The sequence below is a fragment of the Pygocentrus nattereri genome, chromosome 10, assembly GCF_015220715.1.
Source record: "Pygocentrus nattereri isolate fPygNat1 chromosome 10, fPygNat1.pri, whole genome shotgun sequence".
Classification (NCBI taxonomy): domain Eukaryota; kingdom Metazoa; phylum Chordata; class Actinopteri; order Characiformes; family Serrasalmidae; genus Pygocentrus; species Pygocentrus nattereri.
This window is the reverse complement of record NC_051220.1, coordinates 287501-315000: the sequence shown is the minus strand read 5'-3', so window position 1 is coordinate 315000 and position 27500 is coordinate 287501. Positions and strand designations below refer to the sequence as shown.

General features: G+C 43.6%; 1 protein-coding gene across 1 annotated transcript in view; it reads left to right on the top strand.

The window, feature by feature from the left end:
• Positions 1 to 27500, top strand: part of spata17 (spermatogenesis associated 17) — a 65278-nt gene that overhangs the window by 25435 nt on the left and 12343 nt on the right. Inside the window, exons 7-9 of the mRNA XM_017720340.2 lie at positions 1332 to 1511; positions 6243 to 6391; positions 13525 to 13657. Coding sequence (XP_017575829.2) covers positions 1332 to 1511; positions 6243 to 6391; positions 13525 to 13657 — 462 coding nt within the window. The remainder of the gene's footprint in view (positions 1 to 1331; positions 1512 to 6242; positions 6392 to 13524; positions 13658 to 27500) is intronic.

The following is a 27500-nucleotide window of genomic DNA, read 5'->3' as shown; positions in this document are numbered from 1 at the left end:
AGTGGGTATATAGTGGTTGGTTAGTGTAGTGGGTATATAGTGGTTGGTTAGTGTAGTGGGTATATAGTGGTTGGTTAGTGTAGTGGGTATATAGTGGTTGGTATAGTGTAGTGGGTATATAGTGGTTGGTTAGTGTAGTGGGTATATAGTGGTTGGTTAGTGTAGTGGGTATATAGTGGTTGGTTAGTGTAGTGGGTATATAGCGGTTGGTTAGTGTAGTGGGTATATAGTGGTTGGTTAGTGTAGTGGGTATATAGTGGTTGGTATAGTGTAGTGGGTATATAGTGGTTGGTTAGTGTAGTGGGTATATAGTGGTTGGTTAGTGTAGTGGGTATATAGTGGTTGGTTAGTGTAGTGGGTATATAGCGGTTGGTTAGTGTAGTGGGTATATAGTGGTTGGTTAGTGTAGTGGGTATATAGTGGTTGGTTAGTGTAGTGGGTATATAGTGGTTGGTATAGTGTAGTGGGTATATAGTGGTTGGTTAGTGTAGTGGGTATATAGTGGTTGGTTAGTGTAGTGGGTATATAGTGGTTGGTTAGTGTAGTGGGTATATAGTGGTTGGTATAGTGTAGTGGGTATATAGCGGTTGGTATAGTGTAGTGGGTATATAGTGGTTGGTATAGTGTAGTGGGTATATAGTGGTTGGTTAGTGTAGTGGGTATATAGTGGTTGGTATAGTGTAGTGGGTATATAGTGGTTGGTTAGTGTAGTGGGTAACACCTCTGCCTTCTACCCTGTAGACTGGGGTTCAGTCCCCTGCCTGCGTAAAACACCCTACACTATACCAATAAGAGTCCTTGGGCAAGACTCCTAACACTGCCTTCACCTGCCTGTCTAAAATGATCAAACTGTAAGTCGCTCTGGAAAAGATCATCAGCCAAATGCCATAAATGTAAGACAAGTCAACACAGTGGGTCTGAAAGGATGTGTACCTGTCAAGAAGCTGTTTTTGAGAAAAAAGAATAGACATATAATAAGAAAAACTGCAAATCACAGAAGCTGCTGGTGATCTCAGAACAGTGGACTGGCCACCCCAGAGTCCAGACCTCAACATCACTGATTGTGTTGGGATTACTGGAATCATGAGAAGCAGAAAATGGAATTTGGAGGAGTGGAAAAACGTCCCTGCAGATTTCTGTGAAAAACTGAAATGACGTCTCGAAACGAGTGGAAGCTGTAATAAAGGCTAAGGCCAAGGCTTCTGTTAACGTCTGTTAACGTCTGTTAACTCAGTGAAAGTATTAGTGCAGCTGTCTCAGCTGTTCAGCATCATGCTAATGGCGTGTGACTCAGAGACAGTGAGCATGTTCTCTCTGTGTGTTCTCTCCAGTGCCCAGGTGTGTTCAACTCGCCGTTCCGCCCAGAGCCTGATGAGATGGAGCTGAGGTTAAGAAGAGTTAAACCCGTTCGGACCATGTCTGCTCCCAAAGAATCCTGGCCTGTGAACCCACAGCCCTCTAGCTACCTGCACGACAAAGAGCGACTACCTCCCATACACAAGACACCACAGGTAGAGTGGCTCAGTTTACTACAGCAAGCCTGTTCAGAGATCTTATGCTAATGCTAAATTATCAGCCAAAGGAATAAGCTAATTTAACAGGACAAAGCTAAGCTCATGGCATATTTGTGATGTAATTATTGAACTAGTGCCAACTAGCCATGGGCACTAGTTCTGGCCACACAAGCTGATTGGTTGAGAACACGTTTTTTCACAAACACTGTATCACTCCACTGAGACGCTGTTGCTAAGCAACGACTCTGACAGCTGTAGGAGACGCTCCAGCCATCTGAACGTTTCTACTTCTCACTTTGCCGCAAACAGAAAATGGACACTGTTAAGACCACATCTGACCGACAGCTGATTTGGTCCGACTCTGAAGACGAGACGACACTAAATTCCCAAACTGTCGTCGCCACTGAGCAGCTTTTCAGTCGGCAGCTGTGACAGAAGAACAGCTAAACAACCTGGAATCAGCCAGAAATGAACCCAACACCATTCGCCAAACTAAACGGGCTGTAAGAAGCTTCACAGACCGGCTGGAACAAAACAACAATACTGATCTGGAGAAACTGACCAAACTGAACTGAACCTGATATTGGGTCAGTTTTATGGCCCACAGCAGACTGAGCAGCGAGTGGGCGGAGCTCGTTACTCTGACGTAGCAACGAGCTGCTCGTTAAGGAGCTCTAATTAGGAGGAAGGAACTGAACATTAAAACATATTAAAGCCGCGTTCACGGCCAGTTTATTCATTTCTTACTGTATTTATTTAACTGCTGTATTAAAGCAGTAGAGACACTCGAGGAGGGAGTTATCACCAATAACATCACGGCTGAGATGATCTACAGACACCAGATCACAGCCGGGATGTTACTGGCGATAACACACTCTCTCTCGGGTTCTACTGCTTAACTACATCGTGCATGTTTGCTCAGTAATGTACAACGACAGATTCCATCACATAAACACCGCCAGGCCGCCGGGTCACCGGGTCACCAGGTCGCCGGGCCGCCAGGCCAGTATAACCCAGAGTTTGACTGCACAGTAGCAGAGCTGACATGTGTAACTGGTCTGAGGGCTGTGGAGACGCTGCTATCGTGGCTAATCCTACTCAGAGAAATTGTGTGTGAATCTGCAGTGCATTATGGGTATCCCCCATCCCCTATGTGTACACTGCAGGATCTGCAGTGCATTGTGGGACTGTTTGAGTGTACTGAGCCTTATGCACTCTGACAGCACTACAAAATGGTGGAGCCCCATAATAGTGCACTGTTTAACGTAGGGCACAGTTCCAGACTGAGCTGAAGACTGAAAGCTAGAGGGTCCGGTTAGCGTGACGTCTTCTGCCCATATTTCTTTAAACACTATGTAAGATTAGGAGATTTGGAGACCTCTGTGGTGGAAATGTGTAACTGCGCTCAGAGTGTGGAAGAGCGGTTGTGACGTCGGTTAAACTCCGGACTCCTTCCTGCGAGGATGAATCTGGTGATTGCGAGTTGAAAGAGAACTCCGTGAACTCTGGGTGAAGGACGTGTCTTCAGAGGATGTGAGTGAATTATCTACTGCTGTTATGTTGATTTTGTGTTTGAGACGTAAACACTGAGCTGGATCTTCTTTATGAACCTGTGCTCATGGTGTTAATAGGTAAAGACTGACGTGATCTGACACCACTGACTTAAATGACTGTTTCAGGCTTTACAGGGTGACGCAGCCTTGCTCACCCACCAGAAATTAGCTGGGTTTTTGCTTTTGACTCCTGCTTCTTTTCATTTGAACAAAAAGTTCAAAAGCCCCAAACCAGTTGAGTTATTGTTCTTTGTAAAGCTCATCCACTCTTGCATCAGCTTCCCACACTTTGTATTCAAATGTGTGCGAGTAAGCACTCTGTTTGCCAAGTCCCCTCCCGCAACGCCGCTAATAAAACAAATGCAGATAGATGGCAGAGTTTAATGACAATTATCAAAGGAGATTCTGAGATAACGACAATTAAAGCTGAGATTTACAGCTCGTATGAAATTGTTTTTGAAAACTCGCCGTAAAGAAGAATAGCGTCATTAAGCATGCCTCCCCTCTCCCCTGGATAGCACCAAAGCATTTAGACAGACAGATAACCAGCGATAAGCACGCCTGTCAACTCAGGGGCTTTTTATTCAGTGAATCCCATCAAGGGGCTCTCGGCAAGGGAATACAGACGCATTTAAGGGGCTCCCGATAAAGAATTTCTTTAAGTACTTCCAAATCTAGCATGTCATCTTGTCCAGCTCCAAGAGAGAATTTGATGATACGTATTTGCCATTTGTGTTATTTACGGTCCATGACTTTTATGGTAACTGGTTCCTATTATTGGTTTCTATTAATGTAAAACATAAGTGAGCAGAAATGAGGCGTGAGTCATTTCTTTTTATTAGAGCCCGAGTTCTTCACCCTGGGCAGGCTCTGGCTCCAGCTGGGCCCGTTTAGTGGGAAGTCATTATTAACAGGAAAAAAGCCACCCCTTTCAGACAATGTGCAATAGATGAAGATGCATTATTTATCTACATTTTACCCTTACAAAGACCCTGGAACAAACCCCTCTCTCTCTTCACACTCCCCAGTGATAAGCATCGGGGAGTGATAGATTGATTATGTGTGCCATTTGGGGAAGAGAGGGGATTGGTCAGCGCCGGGTGCTGATCTGGGCTCGATAGTATCAAGGGCAGGGAGCGTTTGGTCCAGCATGAATTAAAAACAACAATGTCTGAAGGTCACATTAAGAAACAAAGAGCAACATTTCTTCTACATGCGTATAACTGCACTGCGAGCTGCTGTCGGCCAGCAGGGATCCGGACTCTGGAACAGCTTTCTATCTCTGAGCAAAGCAAGATTGCTGACCATCTGCTTTTGAGTCCTTTATGTCATTTCAAAGCGCACCTGTGCACTCAACCACGTACAGAGGCGATGTCTACGTATGTGATATGACATATCGCGGGCTCAGAATGATAAGGTTCTAATAGTCAGAAGTGAGTAATGCCCATGTAGTTCATTGCTTAATGACGATTATTTATTTATTTTTTAAATATAAGGTTCTTTATTGAAAGTTGTCATTATAAGGTGCTTTAGCCCGATCACTGCAGTTGATGAATGTGGGGTAACTGCTCAGGCTCAGCAGTAAGCTGTTTACAGGGCTTGGTAGTTTGGCTGTGAAGCCTAGTTAACTGAGACTCATACATGACCTCATAATATCAACATCCCATACCAGCTGATACCACGTAACCTAAACCGAGTACACACTCACGCAAATGAACGAAGGACTCGAGCTGGCAGTGAACGAGGGTCTGCTCACACGGAGAAGTGTTACTGACCTTGTGGTGGTTAAACACAAAGTCACTGGTCACTTTAAACATTCCGCCCTGGCAAGTTTCTGACATGAACAGACTGTGCCATCTTAGCCTGTTTAAACACACACAAGCACAGTCAAAGCTGCTTCCCCAAAACAACTAGAGACTCGTAGGCTAACAAAACAGAGGTGAAAAGGTCGACATTTGCTGCCAAAGTCCATATATGCTGATTGTACACTGCTCGGCTGAATAGAATTGTGAGATTAAAACACTAAAACATTGATTTTTTTCAGACTGTCTTTATAAGAGAGACTGTACTGAACAACACTGCCTGGTTTTAGTAGTCAGCAGTGCTGCTGTAGCTCAGTTTATTAGCTGGTTTGCTCAGTACTTGGTGTGCATCGCTGTCTTGGATGAAACAGGTTTATTTGAAATTGTCTGTAGACAGCCGTCTGTAGAGGCTGTGCTTCATGCAGCATGGACCAAACCAAAAATGACCCACTCTGGAAAGCCATCAAGCTAAAATATGTTCATTGTAAGCGTTTAATTTCAGAAACAACACCAGTAGTCACGTTTACATGCAGCCTAATAATCCGTTAATAATCCGACTAACAGCCCAATCGGAATAGAATATGTCCATGTAAACACCTAGGTTAGACTATTCCGATTGAGGCCATTTGGAATATAGTTTGGATCTGACTGATCGAGGTGGGTAATCCTGTAAATAATCTATTAAATTGAAGAATAATATCCGTGTAAACGTCTGTATCCGATTACATTCCCTATCGGAAAGTTTCATGTGCGTCGCGTCACAGTGAGAGTTTATAACGTTCAACACGGCGGAGCAGAAACTGGTCTGCAGAGGAGACGAAGTTCATGCTCTGATCTTTAAAAGACGGCGGTGGGACGGATGTCCAGCTTATGTGTCTCTGAACACGTCTTCTTTTGAGAAAAGACTATCCTGTGGTTTCAATATGTTCAGTGGTCAAAAGGATCTCATGTAAGAATTCGTGAATTCTGTCAAACTGATATATTAATATAATGAAATATTGAGCTACAGTATAACATGACATGAAGTCAGATGTGGTGTCCATGTGAAGAGTCTATGTGCACCAATTATATTACAAATATCAAAGCACACCGTGTTTCTATGATTATTAACTAACTAAAGGTCAAAAAACAGTCCTAAAATGTCCTAAACGTCTCCACCGTAGCCTTTCAGCACCCTCCTCATATCAGGCTGCCGTCACGCTTATCGCCGCCGTGCCATCGTTGTTGCCGCTGAGCTTTAGCATCCGAGCCAAAACAGCAGTGGAGTTTGCGGGAGCCGGGGGGCCAGTTGGCTGCCCGAGGGCCTCATCAATAACGAGGCGGGCGGGCGTGGGCAATAAAACATTTACCTTATCCCTCCCCATACCTGTCAGGGGCCCTTCCGGCCAGCTGTGGAGGTGCAGCAGCAGCGCTACCGGCCTCTGGAGCCCAGCCTGCGCGTGGCCACATCCATCACAGCCCTGGAGGAGGCCAGAGAGGAGCTCCGGCGGCAGGAGTGGAGGACTCGCCTCATCGACCACCCGTAAGTCACACACATGCAGGGAAACATGCACACATACATGCGTCTGTGCAGCGTTGAGACAAAGCTTTTTCAAACGGGGGGAAAAATGCTGACATTTGACAAAGCAAGTGATGTAATCGTGCCATAGACTGCTGCTTTTAAGTTGGAGCGCATGTCGATGTGCAGACACAGTCCGATATTCAAACCACAGGTGACGATTCTTTGCATTGGCTCCTGCACTGACATGTAGAACCACTAGTATATGATGTTTTAGTGAATTTAATGAATAACATGTCTGATGACTCTACAGCACCACGGACAGAACACTGGAGGTTCAACACAGCGAGACATAAATGTGTATGTAAAACAAACCATGAGCCATAAATCCAGACAGTGCCGATGAAATTCAGTATCACAGTCCTATCCAAATATATCACAGTGTCAGGGAATCCGATGATATTTAAATCTGCCTCAGTGAGGTTAATCATCCCATTCCTCCTCAGTACTGTTACTCAAACACAACAACTGATTTATTCCCTTAACCAAAGGAAAGCCACAGCATTGTGAATATTAACACAATCATATTTACAGAAAGGAAGTGTCCTGTTTACTTAGTTTTCATGTGCAGTATGGTTTTATGTAAAAGGTTGAACTTAAATGTTTTGTGGTTTTCTGAGTTTAAGGTTTTTTGGCAGTTTTTAAGTTTTTATCTGTCTATAAATTGAAGTATGAGCTTCAGTTAAACACAACAAGGCACAGGGTGGAAATCAGCTCGGATATTTTAAATCAGTTCATTTGTATCTTTGTTTAATTAAGATTAATTAGGACACTGTTGGGCCCCTGTGTGTGAATCTGTGTTGAACTGCTTGTGAGCAATGAGGAGCGAGGGGGGGTGAGACGCCCCCTGTGGTGAAAACAGTTCACAGCTCTTCACAAAGACGGCCGGGATTAAACAGACACCTCACAGACAGTCACGCACAGAATTGGTACCATTTAAACACTTTTATAACTGTTGACTTGCTCGTTCACACAGTTTATTAATATTATTATTATTATTATTATTATTATTATTATTATTATATAACACTTTTTCATTTTATTGTGAAATCAATGAATCTGAAGATTCTGTAATAACACAGAAAATTCCTTTAAGGTTGACACTGAGTTGTAGTGCACAGCATTCTGGGATATGACAGCAGCTGGGAGTTAAAAAGGCGTAAAGATTAGTTAAAATAACATTTTGGTCTTTTAAAAACTTTTACGTTTTATTCTGGATTTATTTGAAACTTAATGTTAACTCCTCTTGTAAAGGAACTTTTTTGGAGATGTGAGGTTTTGTTCTGATGTACTTCTACACAGTTGTTATGTGAAATTACAGAAGATAATGACATTTTATTAATTACAGTTCATTACTGTACTGGCACAGCAGAATGCAGCTACAGCTCAGTGTAAAGTTCCTCTACATGTTTTTGGGTTGTTGCTGTGTCTGTTTATTTTCAGTGAACTGATGGTGACAAAACTCCAGTTTGCTTCCATACTTTCATTTGAAATGCTGTCCATCAACAGTACTGAAGAAACTTGCACAGTCGGGTACCATTATTGGACATGAAATTCCATATCTGGAATTCCGACTCTTTCCACACGGAATGCTGCAGTGCTACAAGATCCAGGACTCTTATAAAGTGTTTGCTCAGACCGTGTGAATTACTGTGCGCCTAATATTCACATTTCAGAAATCGGGACACTGAGTACAGTTTCCGTGGCTCAGTCTTTGTTGTTTTTGCAGCTAAAAGATTTCAGAGTCAGTGCGTCCAGCAATGTCCTCTCGAGCTTCAGAGCAGATGGTCGGCACTCAGAAGGGGTCACGTCTAAACAAGTTAGCGGGAAAACAGCCGCGCTTTTGGATAAAACTCGGCCTCGCTGGCTGTTAATATCCCCCCACACTCAGATCCTCCACCGCATTTCATCCTCACCCAAACATTATTAGCACTTCTCTCCAGAATATAATTATTACAGCGGATTATCATAATAACATATTTTAAACAATATTACTTTAACAGTAGCATCTTGGTTTGAAAGCCCTTCCATTTATTTCAATTACAAGCGTAGTGTGCAGCGTTTATTAATCAGGACGGCCCCCTTTTTTGCGCCAACTTTAAACAGTAAATTAGCTAACCCCATTAACACGGAGCGCTCCAAACAGGCTGTAATAGGAGAGGTAGTTACTGTGCAAATCGTATTATGCATGTGGCGTCTCCGGGGCATGGCGAAGCGCGATTAGACCGCGTTTGATCTGGCATCCGGCTCGCTCTTTTCTCGCTCATTTCCGCTGAAATGTTTCAAAGAGCCACCTAAAAGTTGCTACTCCTTTTTTCTCTGCCACCAGCTTAATTTCCCCTCTAAATGAAGTCCACTTTGCCTCTCATGTAGATAATATTGGGGTGGATTACGATGAATTAACGCACTGGAAGATTCCGATGTGGGCTGGACATTTAAAAGCCGCCTGATGATTTGAAAGAGCTTGTAAGTGTTTGGATTCGGAAGTTTTTACTTTGATACTTAGGCAGTTTTAAACGGGTTAAATGAGTTTAGAAGTCTAGCTGTAGCCTAGCTCGTGCATTTGACTGTCATTAAGGAGTCGTTGTGTTGCATATCTTGCCAAACTAAGCACATCCATATTTCATTTTTTGTAATTGCATAACTATTGTTTTTTTTCCGGGAGTACACTGAACATGTCGAGATGTCTTCAGAAGTTCTACCTTTGTTTCTCTGTGCATCTTTGGCGTGAGATCATGTATGATGTTCCACTAGGCCAGTGTTTGTTCCACTGTTGATCTTCTGCGGCTCAAACTGTTTGAACCGTTCTATGCTGACTGTCACATGGAGAAAAAACTACCATCTTTAATTGTTTCCCATTTTTTTCATCCTTCAAATAACTTTTTTTTTCAGTCAAACTACTTTTTTCTCTGTCAAGACATTTCAGTGCATCTCTACTTCTCTGGCCATCATTTTCAAGCCGTTCGTAACTGGTAGTTCAGTGCTGTAGAAGTACTGACGATGCCCATGATGTACTAAGGGAAGCATATTGTTATGTAATTCATCACAACGTGCTGCCATACCGCCCAACCCCGCTGTGTCTGAGCGTCCCTTCTGCTCTCAGTGCATAGTCATAAACGAGAAGGAGAGAATAAAACTCCCACCATACACACTCACACTCATCTGGCACTCTGCTCTCCACGCCCCCCGCCGTTCGCCGACTGCCCGGCGTGCTGTCACTGGGCACTGGACTGCACTGCCAAAAGATCCCCTGCGAGAAGTCAAACTTGCCTTAATGGCTTTGAATGAATAAAAACTAGCCTATTAAAATGCAATTCGGAGGCAATGAAAGCAGTAAGTGAAACAGCCGGCTAGCAGCAGCAGCATTGTGTATTCGGGGACATTGGGGCCACATTAATTTTTGCTTCGCGATGTCCGTCCCATGTGCACATTAGCATGGCTTGCACTGTAATCTGTCTTGCCGGAGAGCCCGGTGTCTCTAGTGGGGAAGGAAGTGCGCGTGCGGGCCCGGCCCATTATTTAAAGGGCCAGCGCTGTTTCATGCTCACTTTTTTGTTCCCTGTGTCCCGTCAACAATTTATCAGTGATTTCCGCTGGTTTATTGGTCTGTTGGTATTATACACCGTCTCTCCAGTAAATAATGGCCTCATTTTTCTGTTTGTTTTCAGTTTTCAGGGAGAGGAGAGAGAAAAGAACCACGATTCTTCTGTAGTTTGTTTACTTGCTAAATTAATTGTCAAGTGAAGTATTTCTCTCTCTTTCTCTCTCTCTCTCTCTCTCTCTCTCTCTCTCTCTCTCTCTCTCCCTCTCTCTCCTTGTGCGATGAGGTATTCATATGCCAAGGATGATTTATAGAAAGCTTAACTTTTACAAGGTGTTTCCAGAAAAAGCTTTGCTCTTTTTATTTATTTCCCCCCGTTCAAAGACAATGCCATGTTGGCGCATTCAGGGTTTGTACGGCTTGGTTTGCCAGATGGAGCTATTATTAGTACACTTTCCATATCTCTCTGCTTTGATTGCATTAAAATGTACACGTTCCCACCTGCGCTCGTGGTCATATCATCATAAAAAAGCGATGAATATGACAAGCGGCAGGAATAAAAGGGCCTTTTATTGCAGATCGGGCTCCCAGGAAGTGCCAGGATTGTTGGTTGTTTGTTTGTTTTGTGATGAGCCAAGGCAATGCCCAGAGGACGTTTAGCCAGGCTCGTGCAGACACCTCTTGTACCGTGCCGGATAAATCTTCCTCCAGGCAACGTGTCTTGGGTGCAATTTACAAAATCAACCTCGCTGTAATTAACATCTGGCATTTTTCCTAAGTAACAGCCATTTGCATTGAACAAGTGCCCAACAAACACACAGACGACTCAAACAGCCCACAAGAAATCAAGCGATTAAGAGGCCGCTCCGTTTCCAGAATGCGTCGCGCTTTCAAGGGAGGGATGAACAGACGTGGTGCTGCATAAGTGTTATGTCCACTGTCTGGTGGAGAACTAGAGACATTAGCAGCGAGTGGACGCACTAGCTCGGACCAGAGGGCATCACTACAACTCACATTACATTCCTACTGAGATGGTTAATGGCCTGTGCCGACAGCTGGAATTCTGATCCCTAGCGATCTGCTCTCTTAACAATAAATGGTTCTTTAATTTTTTAACATTACAGCAATATTGTTCAAAAGACAGAGACCACCCTTTCATTGAATGAATTTACTGGAATTTTTCAAAAGAAAAAAGTGGAAAAGAAGCACAGAGCAACTACATATAATATCAAATATCGACCTATCAATGATTTATATATATATATATATATATATATATATATATATATATATATATATAGAGAGAGAGAGAGAGAGTTTGTCCCTACCTGCCTGCCTGCCTGTGAGCTTCTCCCTACCTGCCTGCCTGACTGTGAGCTTCTCCTTACCTGCCTGCCTGCCTGTGAGCTTCTCCCTACCTGCCTGCCTGACTGTGAGCTTCTCCCTACCCGCCTGCCTGACTGTGAGCTTCTCCCTACCTGCCTGCCTGACTGTGAGCTTCTCCTTACCTGCCTGCCTGCCTGTGAGCTTCTCCCTACCCGCCTGCCTGACTGTGAGCTTCTCCCTACCTGCCTGCCTGACTGTGAGCTTCTCCTTACCTGCCTGCCTGCCTGTGAGCTTCTCCCTACCCGCCTGCCTGACTGTGAGCTTCTCCCTACCCGCCTGCCTGCCTGTGAGCTTCTCCCTACCTGCCTGCCTGCCTGTGAGCTTCTCCCTACCCGCCTGCCTGACTGTGAGCTTCTCCTTACCCGCCTGCCTGCCTGTGAGCTTCTCCCTACCCGCCTGCCTGACTGTGAGCTTCTCCTTACCCGCCTGCCTGACTGTGAGCTTCTCCTTACCCGCCTGCCTGCCTGTGAGCTTCTCCCTACCTGCCTGCCTGACTGTGAGCTTCTCCCTACCTGCCTACCTGACTGTGAGCTTCTCCTTACCCGCCTGCCTGACTGTGAGCTTCTCCTTACCTGCCTGCCTGCCTGTGAGCTTCTCCCTACCCGCCTGCCTGCCTGTGAGCTTCTCCCTACCCGCCTGCCTGACTGTGAGCTTCTCCTTACCCGCCTGCCTGCCTGTGAGCTTCTCCCTACCTGCCTGCCTGACTGTGAGCTTCTCCCTACCTGCCTGCCTGCCTGTGAGCTTCTCCCTACCTGCCTGCCTGCCTGTGAGCTTCTCCCTACCTGCCTGCCTGACTGTGAGCTTCTCCCTACCTGCCTGCCTGACTGTGAGCTTCTCCTTACCTGCCTGCCTGACTGTGAGCTTCTCCTTACCTGCCTGCCTGACTGTGAGCTTCTCCCTACCTGCCTGCCTGCCTGTGAGCTTCTCCCTACCTGCCTGCCTGCCTGTGAGGTTCTCCCTACCTGCCTGCCTGCCTGTGAGCTTCTCCCTACCTGCCTGCCTGACTGTGAGCTTCTCCCTACCTGCCTGCCTGACTGTGAGCTTCTCCCTACCTGCCTGCCTGCCTGTGAGCTTCTCCCTACCTGCCTGCCTGACTGTGAGCTTCTCCCTACCTGCCTGCCTGACTGTGAGCTTCTCCCTACCTGCCTGCCTGCCTGTGAGCTTCTCCCTACCTGCCTGCCTGCCTGTGAGGTTCTCCCTACCTGCCTGCCTGACTGTGAGCTTCTCCCTACCTGCCTGCCTGCCTGTGAGCTTCTCCCTACCTGCCTGCCTGACTGTGAGCTTCTCCCTACCTGCCTGCCTGACTGTGAGCTTCTCCCTACCTGCCTGCCTGCCTGTGAGCTTGTTGTTTTTAAGATAAGCGCGTAATCATTTTTACAGCATCTACATATTGGAATAAGTTGGCCATAACAGAAGCCCTGGTAGCTGTGATTGGAGGCATTTGTGTCATTTCCTGTACATTATGGCCATTTTCACTGTGAATTGTGAAGCCATTCAAACCAACATTCGGGGCGAAAGTTCAGTGTTTTCAACACTATTTTGGAAAACTGTTAAATCATAATTTCAGCGAGACCCACTCCTCACAGTTAGAAAGGCACATTACTCAGTGTGACGCTGAGCGTTGCCAGATGTACTTAAAGTTTAAGGAAACGGCACTTTTGGTGACAAAACCTTTTTTCTCTTATTTCATTGAAAATCCATCCATCCATCCATTTTCTAAGCCGCTTCTCCGTCAGGGTCGCGGGGTTCTTTGAAAATAAACTCTGAAAACCAAACATTTTTGAAAATCTCAGAAAAATGGAGTGATTTCAACAGTTGCTTGTGTAGGTAACCAGTTTAACTTCTATGGCATTTTTCTGCATTTGTTTCTGAAAAGTCAGAGACCTTTCACTTCCACATCTCCAGGCGAATGGATTTAACAGAAAATGACAAAGAAGCCATAGTAACTAAATGTATGACGTTTTTCGCTGTTCAGTCCGTGTTTTAATGAACGTGAAGCTGAACGTTTCAAAATTAACCTCATCTACCTTTGCAGACGTTTTCATTTTTCCATATTTTATTGAAATGAGAAAATCAAATATTACTTAGAAGGTTCTAAAGGAAGTCGGGAAGAGGCGATTTTTTTAACTCTGACTTCTATTTGTTGATTTTTCTTCTCTTGGCCATGTAGGTTTCTGCCTTTCTCCAAGACCCCAGACAAAAAGTATGAGCCTCTGCTCCACGCTGCCTCTCCATATCAGCAGACGGAGTACGGGACAAAGCACTTCCGAGAGGAGGACAGGAGCCAGCTTGAGAAGAAAAAGGTACAATATCAGCAGCACAGACAGAACACGCTCCGTACTCGCACAGGCATGCGCTCCGTGTGTGCCCAACATGGCATGACTCAGCAGGGAAAAGGACTCCCCACTCCAAACCTCTGTCACAAATTTGTCAAATCTGACAGCAATTTAATAAAAACCCACAAGGAAATGAGGGGAAGAAGCCCCCCACCTTAACCAACCACCCTGAAGTCCTCGCATTAGGTAATTGACTGTGTCTTTGCTGAAGGCCGTTCATGGATGAGAGTTCTTTATTGGCTCTTACCAGCAGGCCCTGCCCTCTGCATCCAGTGCAATTGCCCGGAAATGCCTCCTCCTGGAATGAAATAAATATAAGAGCCCCTGCGGCTGAAACTGTACTGAAAGTACACTTTATGCCAAATTCTTTCACGGCTCTAGATGTTGCATACTGTAATCTACACAACAGATGCCAGTTTATTAGGCACTACTTCTACTTCTGCTACATTCATTGGCCATTTTGGCAGTTAAGTCCAGGGCTTAGCTACAAAGCTGGGGGCAGCCAGCCTGCCATATTTGTGACTGCTCAGAAAGAGCTTCCCTGACGCCGCCGAAAATATCACTAAATGTCATTTGTACGAAACTGCGTTCTTATAATACAAGATGAATCCAAAGGTGCTGAGTTTGTGACCAAAGCGTTCCTTTAATTATCACTTCTCAGTTTTCAGTTCCTTCAGACGGACGTTTTTCTCCTGACTGTCCTGACATGGCTGCAGATTTTTGTACAGTGCAATTCCTGCAGTTAGTACTGAGACAGATCTAACGTTCTCCACTAAAGACGTGAGACTCTGTTCCACCTCCGAGGCTAGAAACTTGGCTCCACCTCACACCCCAGAGACTCAAGACTCGACTTGGACTCACGTGAAGCGACTTCTGCACATCTCTGGTAACTGTAGGCCTATAAAGTGGACGTATGGTAGATGTAGGTGAATGAAAAACCTGGACACTTGGTGTAAATGCAGTTTTTTCCAGTAATCATTACTTACTGAGCATTTGCTGAATCTGTGCGGAGCCCATAGCAGGGCTGCTGATCTAGAATGAAGCTTCCCTCTGTCTAGACTGATCGCATCACAACATAAGCTAAAAAAGCACAACTCATGCTTTTCGAGCCAGGTTCATATTGCAGGGGTGTGAATCCCGTCCTGCTGGCGTTTGACAGTAATGAAGGCTCAGCGTAACGAGCGTGTGCGTGATTAGCATAATTGACGCAGCTGAGGATGTCACATTGAGGATTATCACTGATCCATACATAGAGGGAAGACCCCCCACCCTCAGGGGTTATGCCTGACCCAGAGAGGTCTCTCATCCCACTGACAGGCGCGCGCACACACACACACACACACACGCACGCACGCACGCACGCACACACACACACACACACACGCACAGGCACAGGCACACACACACACACACACATACACACACACACGCACAGTCACACACACACACACACACACACACACACACACAGGCGCACACACTAACACACATACACGTACACACACACACCTATACACGCATACACGGCCTCTTCAGAGATCTCTTTGTGATTGATTAATTTCAGAACTTTGTCCACAGAAGTGTTTGTCTGAAAATCATAGCAGCAGGTCAGATTTTCCCCGGCTGATGTAAGCGCTGCTACACTGAAGCGAACATCTGAATACTTATCGCAGTTTTACACGAGGCTGCGTAATTATTTAAATGCAGTTACACCATTACACCCCAGTCTGATGACGTCTTGTTCATTGTCTAAGTGAAAATAAACTTACAGACAGACAGTTTTCTACATTTAACTGCATAATTAGTGTTTATTTGCTGAACTTTAATGTACTGATGGAAAAAAACATCAAATGTGGCCTGTGCAAAAGTTATGGATTACTTTATATTTTATTTCGTATTTTTTTTCCAAACATGTGAACCTCAGCAAAAAATAGTTGTGCACAAAACCCTGCAGGAAAAACAGCCCATTTAATGTTGCTCTCTGTACTGGATGTGTTTACTTATTTCCACCAGTTTAACACAGGGTGTTCAAACTTTTGCCTACAACTGTAGTTAGTAAGGTAATGAATTGAACTTGCATTGTATTTTGATATGACAAATGTGGCAAAACTCTAAAAAGACGTTTTGCTGTCACTTCCTACCCGGTTAGAAATGAAGGTTCTGTTCTGGTCCATTTTTCATTATTTAAGGTACAAACAGTGTAAATGTTCTCTCAAAGCTCCAGCAGTGGTTCTAAGGTCTGATTGTGGAGCTCAAATCAGGTTCTCCAGGTGAAAAGTTGGTATTTGTTCCTTTTCATAACCGAATGTTTTAAAACAGAGCAGTAGAGTAAAAGCCTGGAGGCGAGGCGAGGCGGGGGGTGTGGAGTCAGTCCAGCTTAGAACAGATCATTGCAGTGGATTATGGTTCAGTTGTGTTCCCTGACTGAAGGTACTGAGATGGAGTCTTGAGGGTCCCACCCCAGTGATGAGAGGGGAACTGACCCAGAGACAGTCTAGAACCTTTATTTCTGAGAGTGTATGAATCCTGTATTCATTGTACATGTATAAGGTGTTATACGGCATACATAACACATTTTAATACCAAAAGTCTGTACATTTGCTTTTAAATAGTTATTATTACATGCATAACACTTTATAAAGTAAGCGTATACGACTGTATGAACTCAGGTTCCATAATACATCATAATATCTGTTCATAAGAACATTGTATGCACTTATGTTGTATTGCACTATAACACTTTACACCAGGCCATTACAGGCTGTAAGTGAAATTAGTTGTTTTTTAATGTTCTTTAATATTTTGAATGTTTAAGAACATTTCCGTACAGTAGGTAATACCTTATAGAGCACGTATTACAGGCGATAAGTGAGGACGTACGTTGTGATGTCTGTGTTCTGCAGTGCTTATGCTCATGGTAAAAGGTTCCATTGAGCGGTGTGTCTTACACACAAGTCTCAGACGTGGAGATATCGCTCGCTGCATGAGCAGATACTGTGTACGACTTCCATTAGCAAGGCTAGCGTAAAGCATCAGGGCTGCTAACAGTTTATCTTTGCTTGCTACTGCTAACAGGCTAGCACCTGTAGCCAGCTAGCCTAGCAGGCTACAGTTCCCACTAAGCTAGAAAAACAAACTCCATCAAATTCACACTGCATATACATTTTTAATCTATATTTTAAAAGAATTTTAAAGAATATACACCAAAATGTTGTTATAGTGTGTTATTGCACATTACAACATTCTTGTTTACAATGTCCTTATGAACTGATGTTATAACGCGTAATGAAATCTGACATAATACATTTCTATTCTCTTGTTTTATGAAGTACTTGAAAGTAACTATAACTGCTTATAACCAATTATACAAGCTTATATAATCTTATGTCATGCATTATAAGGCCATATAAATGTACATGTGATGCATTTATAAAGCATTATGAATGCAGGATTTATAGGAAGGGTAACCAGTGTTTTTTCATTCCTCAAAAAAAACCTGTACACATAACAACTCTATCAAATTCAAATCACAGTAAAATACACAAACCCTATTAGTGAGATTTACAATACGACTTTTTTATTCATGTGGTTTCCCTGTACTCCTACCATCCGCCCTGGGTAGGGTGGCACTGATGCCGACTCCGATGGTCTTTATCTTGTCATCCTCATGTTAAAGGTTGGGTTTGGGTGGATTTTACATGTTTTTGTTATTGTAACCATGGCAGTGTTTTGTGTTTCAGTTCTGCAGCTCATTCTGTATGAGGATCATTTACCAGTTAACTGTAATTAACCGTGACAGAACAGTTTAATCGTGTTTTTCTGTCAGTATAATTGAGCACTGGTCTCTGATCTGAAACCCGAGCCCTGCCTGGCTCATAGGAAACGCCATCAGAAGCCGCGTTTTTCAGTAATGGCTTTAGTTTAATGTTCAGTTGTCTTGAGGCTTTTTCTTGTTTTTTTTTTTTTTTGTCTTTTTTTTAACAGATGAAAAAGCAAATGCGACCCAGTAAAAGCTCAGGGCCCACCAGCAGGCTCAAAGTGTTATTACACACGTCTATAACCTAGGAATAGCTCAGCCAGCTTCCATCGAAGTCCCTGTAGTTACTGAATGAGAAGCCTTAGTACGTAATAAACCTGAGATTTTAAGGGGTTGAATACACAGAAACATTGTCTACTACACTTTTGCTATCAAACAAACTCTCTGGGCGTAGGAGAAATAGATCTAAAGACGTTTGCACTGACTAACAGCCCATTCTGCTAAAGCGTTTAGCTCAGGGAGTCCCACTGACTCACACTGGAGACTGAAGCCCTCAGGCAGCCATTCGTCTGCGTGTGGTAAAATGAAAGATGCTGTATTTAAGCTTAAGTTTAAAGAGTTTATCTTATTTTTATTTAGAAAGTCAACAGAACGTTTGAGCAGCATTGTTTTACGACTGTAGGCTGAATATGTGTAACATACCTGTTGCTTTAGATAGTGAAAATATTGCTATCAGTAATTTTTCAAAATCGTTTACCATCCTTACTCGATCCTGTATGGTGGTAATGAGCATAACTGCTGAGGACTAGAATTTACTAATGAAAAATATAAAACTTTATATTATTATTATTATTTATTATTAATTTTTTAAATTATACTGTGAGGAGTCAGAGTTTAAATTGATTTTATTAGGGCTCCATGAAGCCGTATTATTATGGCATATCATGTATATGTTGTTTAAAATCAACCTAAAATCAAAATAGACCTTTTTCACTTTAATTCATGTCACTAAGTTTGATTCATCATATCATGTACACCAGCAAGCAGGGAAACCAATACTGACCACTAATGTCATGGTTCACCTTTCACTCCCTCCACCTGTCACTGCGTGAAGACCAGATCAGAGATGCTCTGATTCCACGATGCAGATTTTCTGTGTTCAGGCTTCACATCACTGCCATCGGAAGAAAACCTCATTTCTCCATTTTTGGCATTTTTCAGTTTTTGATATCATTTGCAAAAGCCTGTTTACATTGTGTGTAAATGTAGTGATGAATGAAACAATGATATCATTTTATTGGTCATGTATGAGTACCGGGTGACTGTATCCTCACCTTGAACAGTTTAACCCCAGCGTCCACCAGCAGTCCTAAGGTTTAGAACACTCTTCTATAGCCTAAGAATAGCTGAACCGGTTTGCATTGAAGGCCGTGTAGTTGCTGAATAGTAAAGCTAAATAAGGAGGATTCTACTGGAGGTCAGACGCAGATCCAGCTCCAACCGAAATATTCACTACTGTGTTAGTTTCACCCACTGCTGGGTTTCCGTCAGACCGACGATAAACCGGTCACGTGTTTCTCCCGTTACTGTTTAGACTTATATTGGTTGCGCTGGGAGGGTATAAGAGCAGGTGTAGCGCCACCTACTACTTGTCTCATGAGACACCTGTGCATGCAGTCTTCAACAATGATCTTTAGTCAGTCAGTCAGTCAGTCAGTGACTCAGTAAGAGACACTGGCTATAGTAGTTCTTGGTAGATAACCTGCGAGGTCCGCCTCCCTCACCACCACAGAGTGTTGGTAAACTGACAGTAATGAGCGCCTCTTTTAGTAAATCTGCCCCTTTGGCCCAGTTAAAGACTGTTAGTGTAGGTGCTGGTATCTACACCACTAGGGCCGGCAGTACGAGACTGGTAACGACTGGCTGTGACGATGTGTGTATCAGAGATTATACATGATGTCCTAGACTTCCTTCCTTCTTCACTACTGCACTTAATGTCTCATGGCAAAGAAAGAAAACCAAACAAACCTGAAAAGTTTGCCCTGCAGATCTTCGAAAGCCTTGACATCCTTAGAAATCTATCATGTTTAGGTTCACTGACTATGTTAATGCTCTTATCTTTATCAGACACCACTAAGCTATTTGATATGCAAAGTAAAAAACATCCAGCTCCCTAATTCTCACAAGAATAGCTTCGTTCCTTGATGGCAATCCCAAGCTTTGAAACGTAAATTGATTCTAAAGAGGAAATTAAATGGCGCTTATTACACTGTCTAACTAGTAACCCAATGTCATTTGTCTGTAGCTTGATGAATGTGCTGTGTTTGGCCACCTTTGGCGGTTAGCGGTGAGAAATGCGCTGCACACAAACCTGGCTTTCTAATGAATCTCCACATCCCCTCGTTCTTTTTCCCTGCATTGACTCACAAGAAGATAATGATGGATATGGTGATTTTCAGGTGCATTTGTGATTAAATTAAACCCATTCTCTTTTTGCTTCCCCTACATTTCTTCCTCTCAGTTCCTCCTCCACTCCTCCTTGGAACGGCACCTTGAGATCTGTTATTTCCGAGGATTAACATGTCTTAACCCGAAAGCAGCGCACGGTGATTTATCTCAATTGTAAAGATAAAAGGAAGCGATGTGGGGAGGATCGCGGAGGCCGCGGACGCGCTCAGATACATAGCTAATGAACTTTACTTCTGATATTTATATCTGCCTCCTCTTTTTCAAGGAGCCCTTTGAGCTCCTAAAATCTGGGCACATTTATGTCGTCTTGTCCGCTCTGTCGCTGATTCCTGTGACTGTTGATGTTTTACTGTCAGAATTGTTTACCTGTGATAGGAACCGGATGTCTGAAGAGCGGAACGCTATTGCATGAAGAGGCTTAAGACGTTGTTTTACAGTAGTTTTAAGATTAGGTTTCAGCCCAAAATGTATTTTAACCGTTTTTTTTAAGTAAAAAAAACATACAGTGTAATTTCCGTCTGTTTTTGAGGAGGTCCTTCGGTTAAATACTTTGTCCTGTGGTAATAATGGAGTAGATTTTAATGAAAATGTGTGTCGTTAACACAAATACACACAAGCAACCTTCTGAAAGTGTTTGAAATGCTGTTTTTCAGTCGGGCAGTTGTATAAGATATGAAATCAAAGCTGCAGCCGTGCTGTGTGTTTTATCTCGGTCCGGCTGTGTTAGTGGAGCAGTGTGTATTCTCACCCTCATCGCTCGCTGGCAGCTCAACAGTCACCATTTCACGCCAGACCACTCTGAATAGCTCTGTTTACATCTCAACAGTTGAATTATGCAGAACACTAATCGTTACTGATTGATAGAAAGGTACGTTTTGATTCGTTTATTTGTTTAATCGAGTGGCTGTGACGGCCCAGTCCAGTGCGGTGTGCTGCACATCGCCTCCTGCGATGATGGCAGTTACTGGTGATGCATAGTGAAAGTCCAGCTGGTGAAGATGACGGCTGACGCGCACTCGGTAATTAGCGCATTAGTTAACATCCGCTGGACGAGGGTGGCCCTTCATCGGGCCTCACGCTTGCCCTTTGCGTGGCCCAAGCCTGTGTTTTGATGTTTGCATTATCACCACCAGTGCTAACAAATTGAAGCACCAGGGCTAATTACAGCGTCTAATGAAGTGCAGGCAGTGGCCATGCCTCGCCGCAAAAAGCCTCGCCATCGCCTTGCATTAGACTTTCATCAATCACGCTTTTAAACTGATATATCTCGGTGGTGAAAGCCCTGCGCTCTGCCTAGTCCTACATCCCCCTCCTCTTTCTCTCGCTCCGCTTTTTTAATGTTGCTTCCGTAATTGCTTTTTCAACCCCCCCATTCCATCTCTACCCCCCCCTCCTCTAAGCAGGACTCAAGCAATGTCTTTTTTTAAATTATTGTGCTAGAAGGCCTGGTGGCCACAGGAATATTTAGCCTAAAATGATGCTTTGTTACTGCCCTGCCTGCTCGTGTTAATCATCAGCGGGATAATGCATCAAAATGATGCGCGTGATGTACGAGCCATGTTTAAATGTGAATGATATTCATTATGAGCAATAAATAAGTAAAATAAAAAGTAGGACAGCCTGAGACTCCAAGAGAGCGGACGTCCAGGTTTCCAGCCTACACGCACGCAGGCGCACGTCAGACCGGGCTACATTAGTGACCAGGAAGCTCTGGGTGATTCACTATACCCGTTTTATAGGGTGATAAAATTTGCCGGCCCCTTCATTTGCCATGTTATAAACAATTCTCCTGACGTGCCTCTTACTTTTTATGTTATATATGTATCAATTAACTCCACACTTTCTGCCATTATGACAGCATTTTCTTTTTTATAATTCCGCGTTCAAATAATGTCAAATAAACAGGCCGTGAAATATGATTTAAAAGGTCTGTATTAATACGAGTGTTAAAATGCAGTTAAAAACAATGGCATTTTGCATGTCCTTCCTTAAAATGTTATTCTGTAAGAAAGTGACAGATTTGTCATCTTGCTATATTCGTCATTAGGGTAGAGCAGAAATGCAGAGGCTGCAGTCCTGATATGATGTGGTTTTGGTTGGAGTGTATAATTCCTATAATATTATATAATTCGTATATTAAGTCCTGGTAGTGAACCAAGGCAAAACTAACTAACGCTGGACTTGGCCCAGTTCATTTATCTTCAAATGTAAAACGGGCTGTAATCTGAAACATCTATGGTAATGAGGGAAAATGAAACGGAAATATCTGAAGGTTCTATTGTTAAGTTAATGAGCCCTCTTTACTAGCCTAATTCTACTCTCTCAAGTCATCTTTGCTGTTTGTTTGAGAGGAACCAAGACTGAAAAGGGGAACCCATCCTCCTCTGGACTGCACTGGACAGCAAACAGCATTAGAATAAAATATTAGAATACAAAACGGTTAATTAGGTAGTTTAGTCTGGGCAGGCTATGACGTTTTTAACCAGGCTATCTGTGGTCACTGGGGGAAATTACACAGATGCTTTGTCCCAGAACCGGAAGTGACACACGGCGCATGCTGCCGACTTCTCTGGGCTCCAGCTCATCTGAAATGGACTGATACGCAGTGGTGATTTAGGTTATGGGCCAATTTTCTAGAAACGTTAAGTGTGGTCCTTGGCTAAAAAGAGATGCTTAATTTGGAAATAGAAGACCAGCCCGAGTGGCCTCAACACAAATTATACCTGCTCTTGGACTGAGACACGCTATCACTGAGGATTCTCCTCTGAATATCCCTTCTAGCCAGGTGCTATATGTGTTTAGAAAGCCTAAAAACAAAGGGAAATCACAGTATATGACCAGCTCGTCCACCATAAGTATGGAAATCAACCCCCTTCAAAAGCATCTTTGCATTAAGTGTGTGTCAGAAACTCACCCTCACAGCCAGGGCTCTCTTTAATAGTTACGCTCCACTGAACCAATATACCCCTGTCTCTCAGCTTTGCTCTGCCTTACATTCTCCACACCGGCACTGAATCTCAGCCTTCAAACGGCCAGACATGACAGCCTTCATATTCCATTGTGTGGACTAGAAGTCAGCAAAGAGCAAAATGCAAATGAACATTCTATTACTTGGGAAGAAAACACATAGAAAAGATGCAGATGCAATCTGAAGGCTCCATTTACAAAAAAACGCGTGGATAGTTAACAACACACAACACTCCTGTTCTTTGCCTTCCAAACACACACACACACACACACACACACACACACACACACACACACACCTCTGTTCATCTCCATTTTCTGTCCTTACATTTGAATATAATAAATGAGACAGTTTGTGAAAGGCAAATAAAAGAAGGAAAGCACTTATTGGTAAATCCAGCTTGATTTATACTTAAACAAAAACAGTACAGTGACAAGATATTTATTTTATATTGATTCCAGAAACACGTCCCAAAAAGTTGCATTATTTAAGACTAAAAACGTGTGAAACACCTTAAACAGCTGATGCCGTTATCTTTGTGTATGAAAGGTGCATCCACGAAAGGCCGAGGCCTTTATGACCAAAGAATGGGCCGAGGCTCACAACTCTAGACAGTATTTTAGCCTCTATGGTACATAAAATAATCAAACGATTCAGGGAGTCTGTAGAAATCTCTGTGCATGAAAATCAAGACTAAAAGTTGTTACCTATGACCTCCGACCCTTCAAACAGCACTGCATTAAAAACAGGCATGAAACAGAGGGCTTGGGAATACTTTAACACATCGCTGTCAATAAACATCATTCGTTGCTTCATATACAAAAACAAGGCAAGACTTTACCACGCACAGCAGAAGCCATATGTCACTAATGTCCAGAAGCTCAAGCTCATCTGAAATGGACTGATCCACAGTGAAAGCACGTGTTGTGGTCTGATGAGGTTTTAGATTATTTATGGAAATAATGGATGTTGTGTTCTCCGGGGCCAAAGAAGCAAAGGAGCATTCAGATTGTTACCAGCATAAAGTCCAAAAGCCAGAATCCGTCAGACGTCTTTTTCAGGGACATTTCAATCACATTCTGCATGGTGGCATAATCACAGAGTGTGGATGCTTCACTGGCCAACCTGCAGTCCAGACCTGATTTAGAAAATCTGTGGCTCTTGGCAAAAGACAAGAATGGGGCATCTTGGATGTACTTTTTTAAATGAGATGCCTCTCCAGTGGCGAAACCATCTGCACTGCAAAAGTTGGTCTGTGAAAGAAGAATTTTGCTGAGTGAAATTATCTCACAATGTTGGAAGATAATTTTGCTTATTACATACTAAGGGTCATCACTCAGTGACTACAGGGGCCTGTGCAGCAGACTGACAAACAAGTTTTGTAGTGTAATAAAAAACGATTTGTTTTCTTACCTTTTCTTAAGGTGGGGGCTGCATTGAAATGATTGAAAATAGATGCTACAGTCACAGAATAGATTATTTAGCATGTACAGTATATCGTCACAGTCCAAAGAACACATCTCCATTTTTGTTGCTTTCTTTTGTGCATCATTTGTGCTCTGTAGCTCTTTTCATCATGAATGGAACAGCAGAAAAGCTCAAAAATGGCAAGGAATAAAATCTGTTTACATGAACTTACATTGACAGTAAAGACGGTTTTTGCTGTCTCCTGTAAAATTACCATTTTGGAGATGCTTGTGTTTCGGTGTACGATATCTGATTTGTATTTTTGTGGGGCCCTTGGGTGATGAAGGGGGGGGCCCTGTTTGATGGGGGCCCTTGGCGGCATTGCTTAGTGCAGAGGCCATGCCTACACACCCATCTCCCCTCGAAAATGTGTTGTGCATTATGAAGCATTATGAAGCATTAAAGACGACAGCGAAGGCCCTGAACAGCTGGCCAGTTGAAGATTTGTATAACAGAATAATGGCAATGAAATTTCACTTTTAAAACTGGATGAACTGGTAATTTTATCCCCCAGTGAAGTGTTGTTAAGAGATGAGTGGAACACAGGTGAAGGTGAAGGAACACAGTGGTAAACATGCTGATGTCTCAGAGTTTTGTAACGTGCTGCAGGGAATAGGTTTGAAAAGAGCATATATCTCCAAAAACGTTCATGAGATTAAATATTGTGCTTTTTTGCCATTTTGAATTGAATACAGGTTGAAGAGTATTTACTAATCACTGCTTTTTGTTTTAGCATTTCAGATGCTGTCATTTAACTCGCTGCTGCAGTAATGCAGGCTGGTAATGCAAGCTTGTGCAAAAGAATAGTTCTTTGCATAGTATTCACAGGCGCTCTCTGTGACTCCGGGGTTTGATTAAATTAATTAAGGCACAATAACAGGGCTTCCAAGGACAGCGGCGTGCATTGCGATGCCAGCAGCTCACTGCAGCCCAGCAGCCACCTCATTTAGATGACATGCAATAGGGCCTCTTCAATTGAGGCAGAGGGATTACTATTCCTGCACTACAGCGAGAGACATGATTAGAAAGAAAACCTGCATCGCTTCGGTATTCGTCGGTTAATCTTGCAGGAATGATTGGATTTGTGTACTGGGCCTTTCTTTAAGCTAATTGAGGAATACGCTGGGTTATCTTACTTTGATTTAGCAACGATCGCTGTACAGTAATTAATATGCATGTTTGCATTAATTACACTGTAGACCTCGAGCGTGTGTCCCCTCTTTGTTTATCTTCCCTAGTCATGTGCTTTTGCTTCACCTTGGCTGTTTTACGCCACCCTTAGTCACGCCCCTCACCTGTGCCTGATCAGTGGCCTCATCCTGTCTTTGTTTACTCTCCCATGTATTTATTCCTTTTGTGTCTGTCCTGCATTTTGCTGGGCATTGTTTGTTCTTTGTTCTCATGTTCTGGTTTTATGTATCTGATTCTGAGTACAGAGGAATCAGCTGCGCGTAAGCCTTGCCCAGAGCCGAGCGTCGGCTAGAGCGGGATAAAGCCCCCCAGCATTAGGCTGTGGAGCAGTGGAACTGCGTTCTCTGGTGTGATGGAGCTCCATCTAGTATGTTTGGAATGATCCAGAACTGATCATCCAACATCAGTACCTGATCACACTAATGCTTTTGTGGCTGAATGCAATCAAATCCTCACAGCAATGTTCCAACATCTAGTGTAAAGCCTTCCGAGACGAGTTACCGCAGCAAAGAGGGAAAAACTCCCTATTAAAAGATGTAATTTCAGAAGAAAGGCTGGACGAGCAGGTGTCTCCAAACATTTGGACATATATTTCACACTTTAGTCGCTTTTTATTGTTGGTTGTCAGTAAAACGTATTTACAGGTGTGAAACTTGCTTTGAATTATCTTGTAATATTGCACTGCAACAGAAAACATTCCACATGGTGATCTATTGTACAGCGGGCATTGTATCTACTCTGGGGGCAGATTTAAACGGGGATAAAGAGAAGTTATCTGAGTGTCCTGCTGGTGCGACACCGGGGTTTTATAGGGTTAAAGAGGTTCTTTAATTAGTGACAATAATACATCATCATACTGTCCACACACTGTCCAAATGTGCAGTGTCTCACTTCATGGCCTCATTGTCGCACTGTTTGTGTATCACAGATAGATTCAGAGAAGACATTACCAACAGTTTCCCATGATTTCAGTATCTCCATATAATCCTGTTAAGTCTTGGCTAAATATGACAATGAAAAACGAGCTAGATTAAGGAGGAGCACCTGCAGGGAGGAACGTGGGCCCGTTAAATTCCAAACTGCGGTTACAGGGGAACGCGAGGAGGCTCGCATTGACAAATGAAAGCACTAAACCCTGTTGAAGGAGCAGGATTAGAGGAATAGCTTTGACACCCAGAGCGCGGGGAAGTCTTTGCATATCCGCTCTGCATAGTTAATCTGGGCGGAGTTTTAGGGGGCATAACTAAGAGTTTGCCACCATCTCCTGTTATGTAACCATGAGAGACGTTTGAGCGAGCTGTAAACAGGAACTGGCCCCTTTTTGATGGATTCAGTAAAGTAACCAGGAAACTGAGTTAATGAGTTCATTTGTTTCAGTGTTGAAGTCTTAGGCGTGTGATTTTGTAACTACGCTGAAATCGATGCAAGCCGAGTTATTAGCTATTTAGCAAGCTAGTTATTAGTTATTAGCGGTGATTCTCTCTGAGCGGTGATTCTCTCTGAGCGGTGATTCTCTCTGAGCGGTGATTCTCTGAGCGGCGATTCTCTCTGAGCGGTGATTCTCTCTGAGCGGTGATTCTCTGAGCGGTGATTCTCTCTGAGCGGTGATTCTCTGAGCGGTGATTCTCTCTGAGCGGTGATTCTCTGAGCGGTGATTCTCTGAGCGGCGATTCTCTCTGAGCGGTGATTCTCTCTGAGCGGTGATTCTCTGAGCGGTGATTCTCTGAGCGGTGATTCTCTCTGAGCGGTGATTCTCTGAGCGGTGATTCTCTGAGCGGTGATTCTCCTGAGCGGTGATCTCTCTGAGCGGTGATTCTCTGAGCGGTGATTCCTCTGAGCGTGATTCTCTTGAGCGGTGATTCCTCTGAGCGTGATTCTTCTGAGCGGTGATGTCCTCTGAGCTGTGATTCTCTGAGCGGTGATTTCTCTGAGCGGTGATTCTTCATCTGAGCGCATGA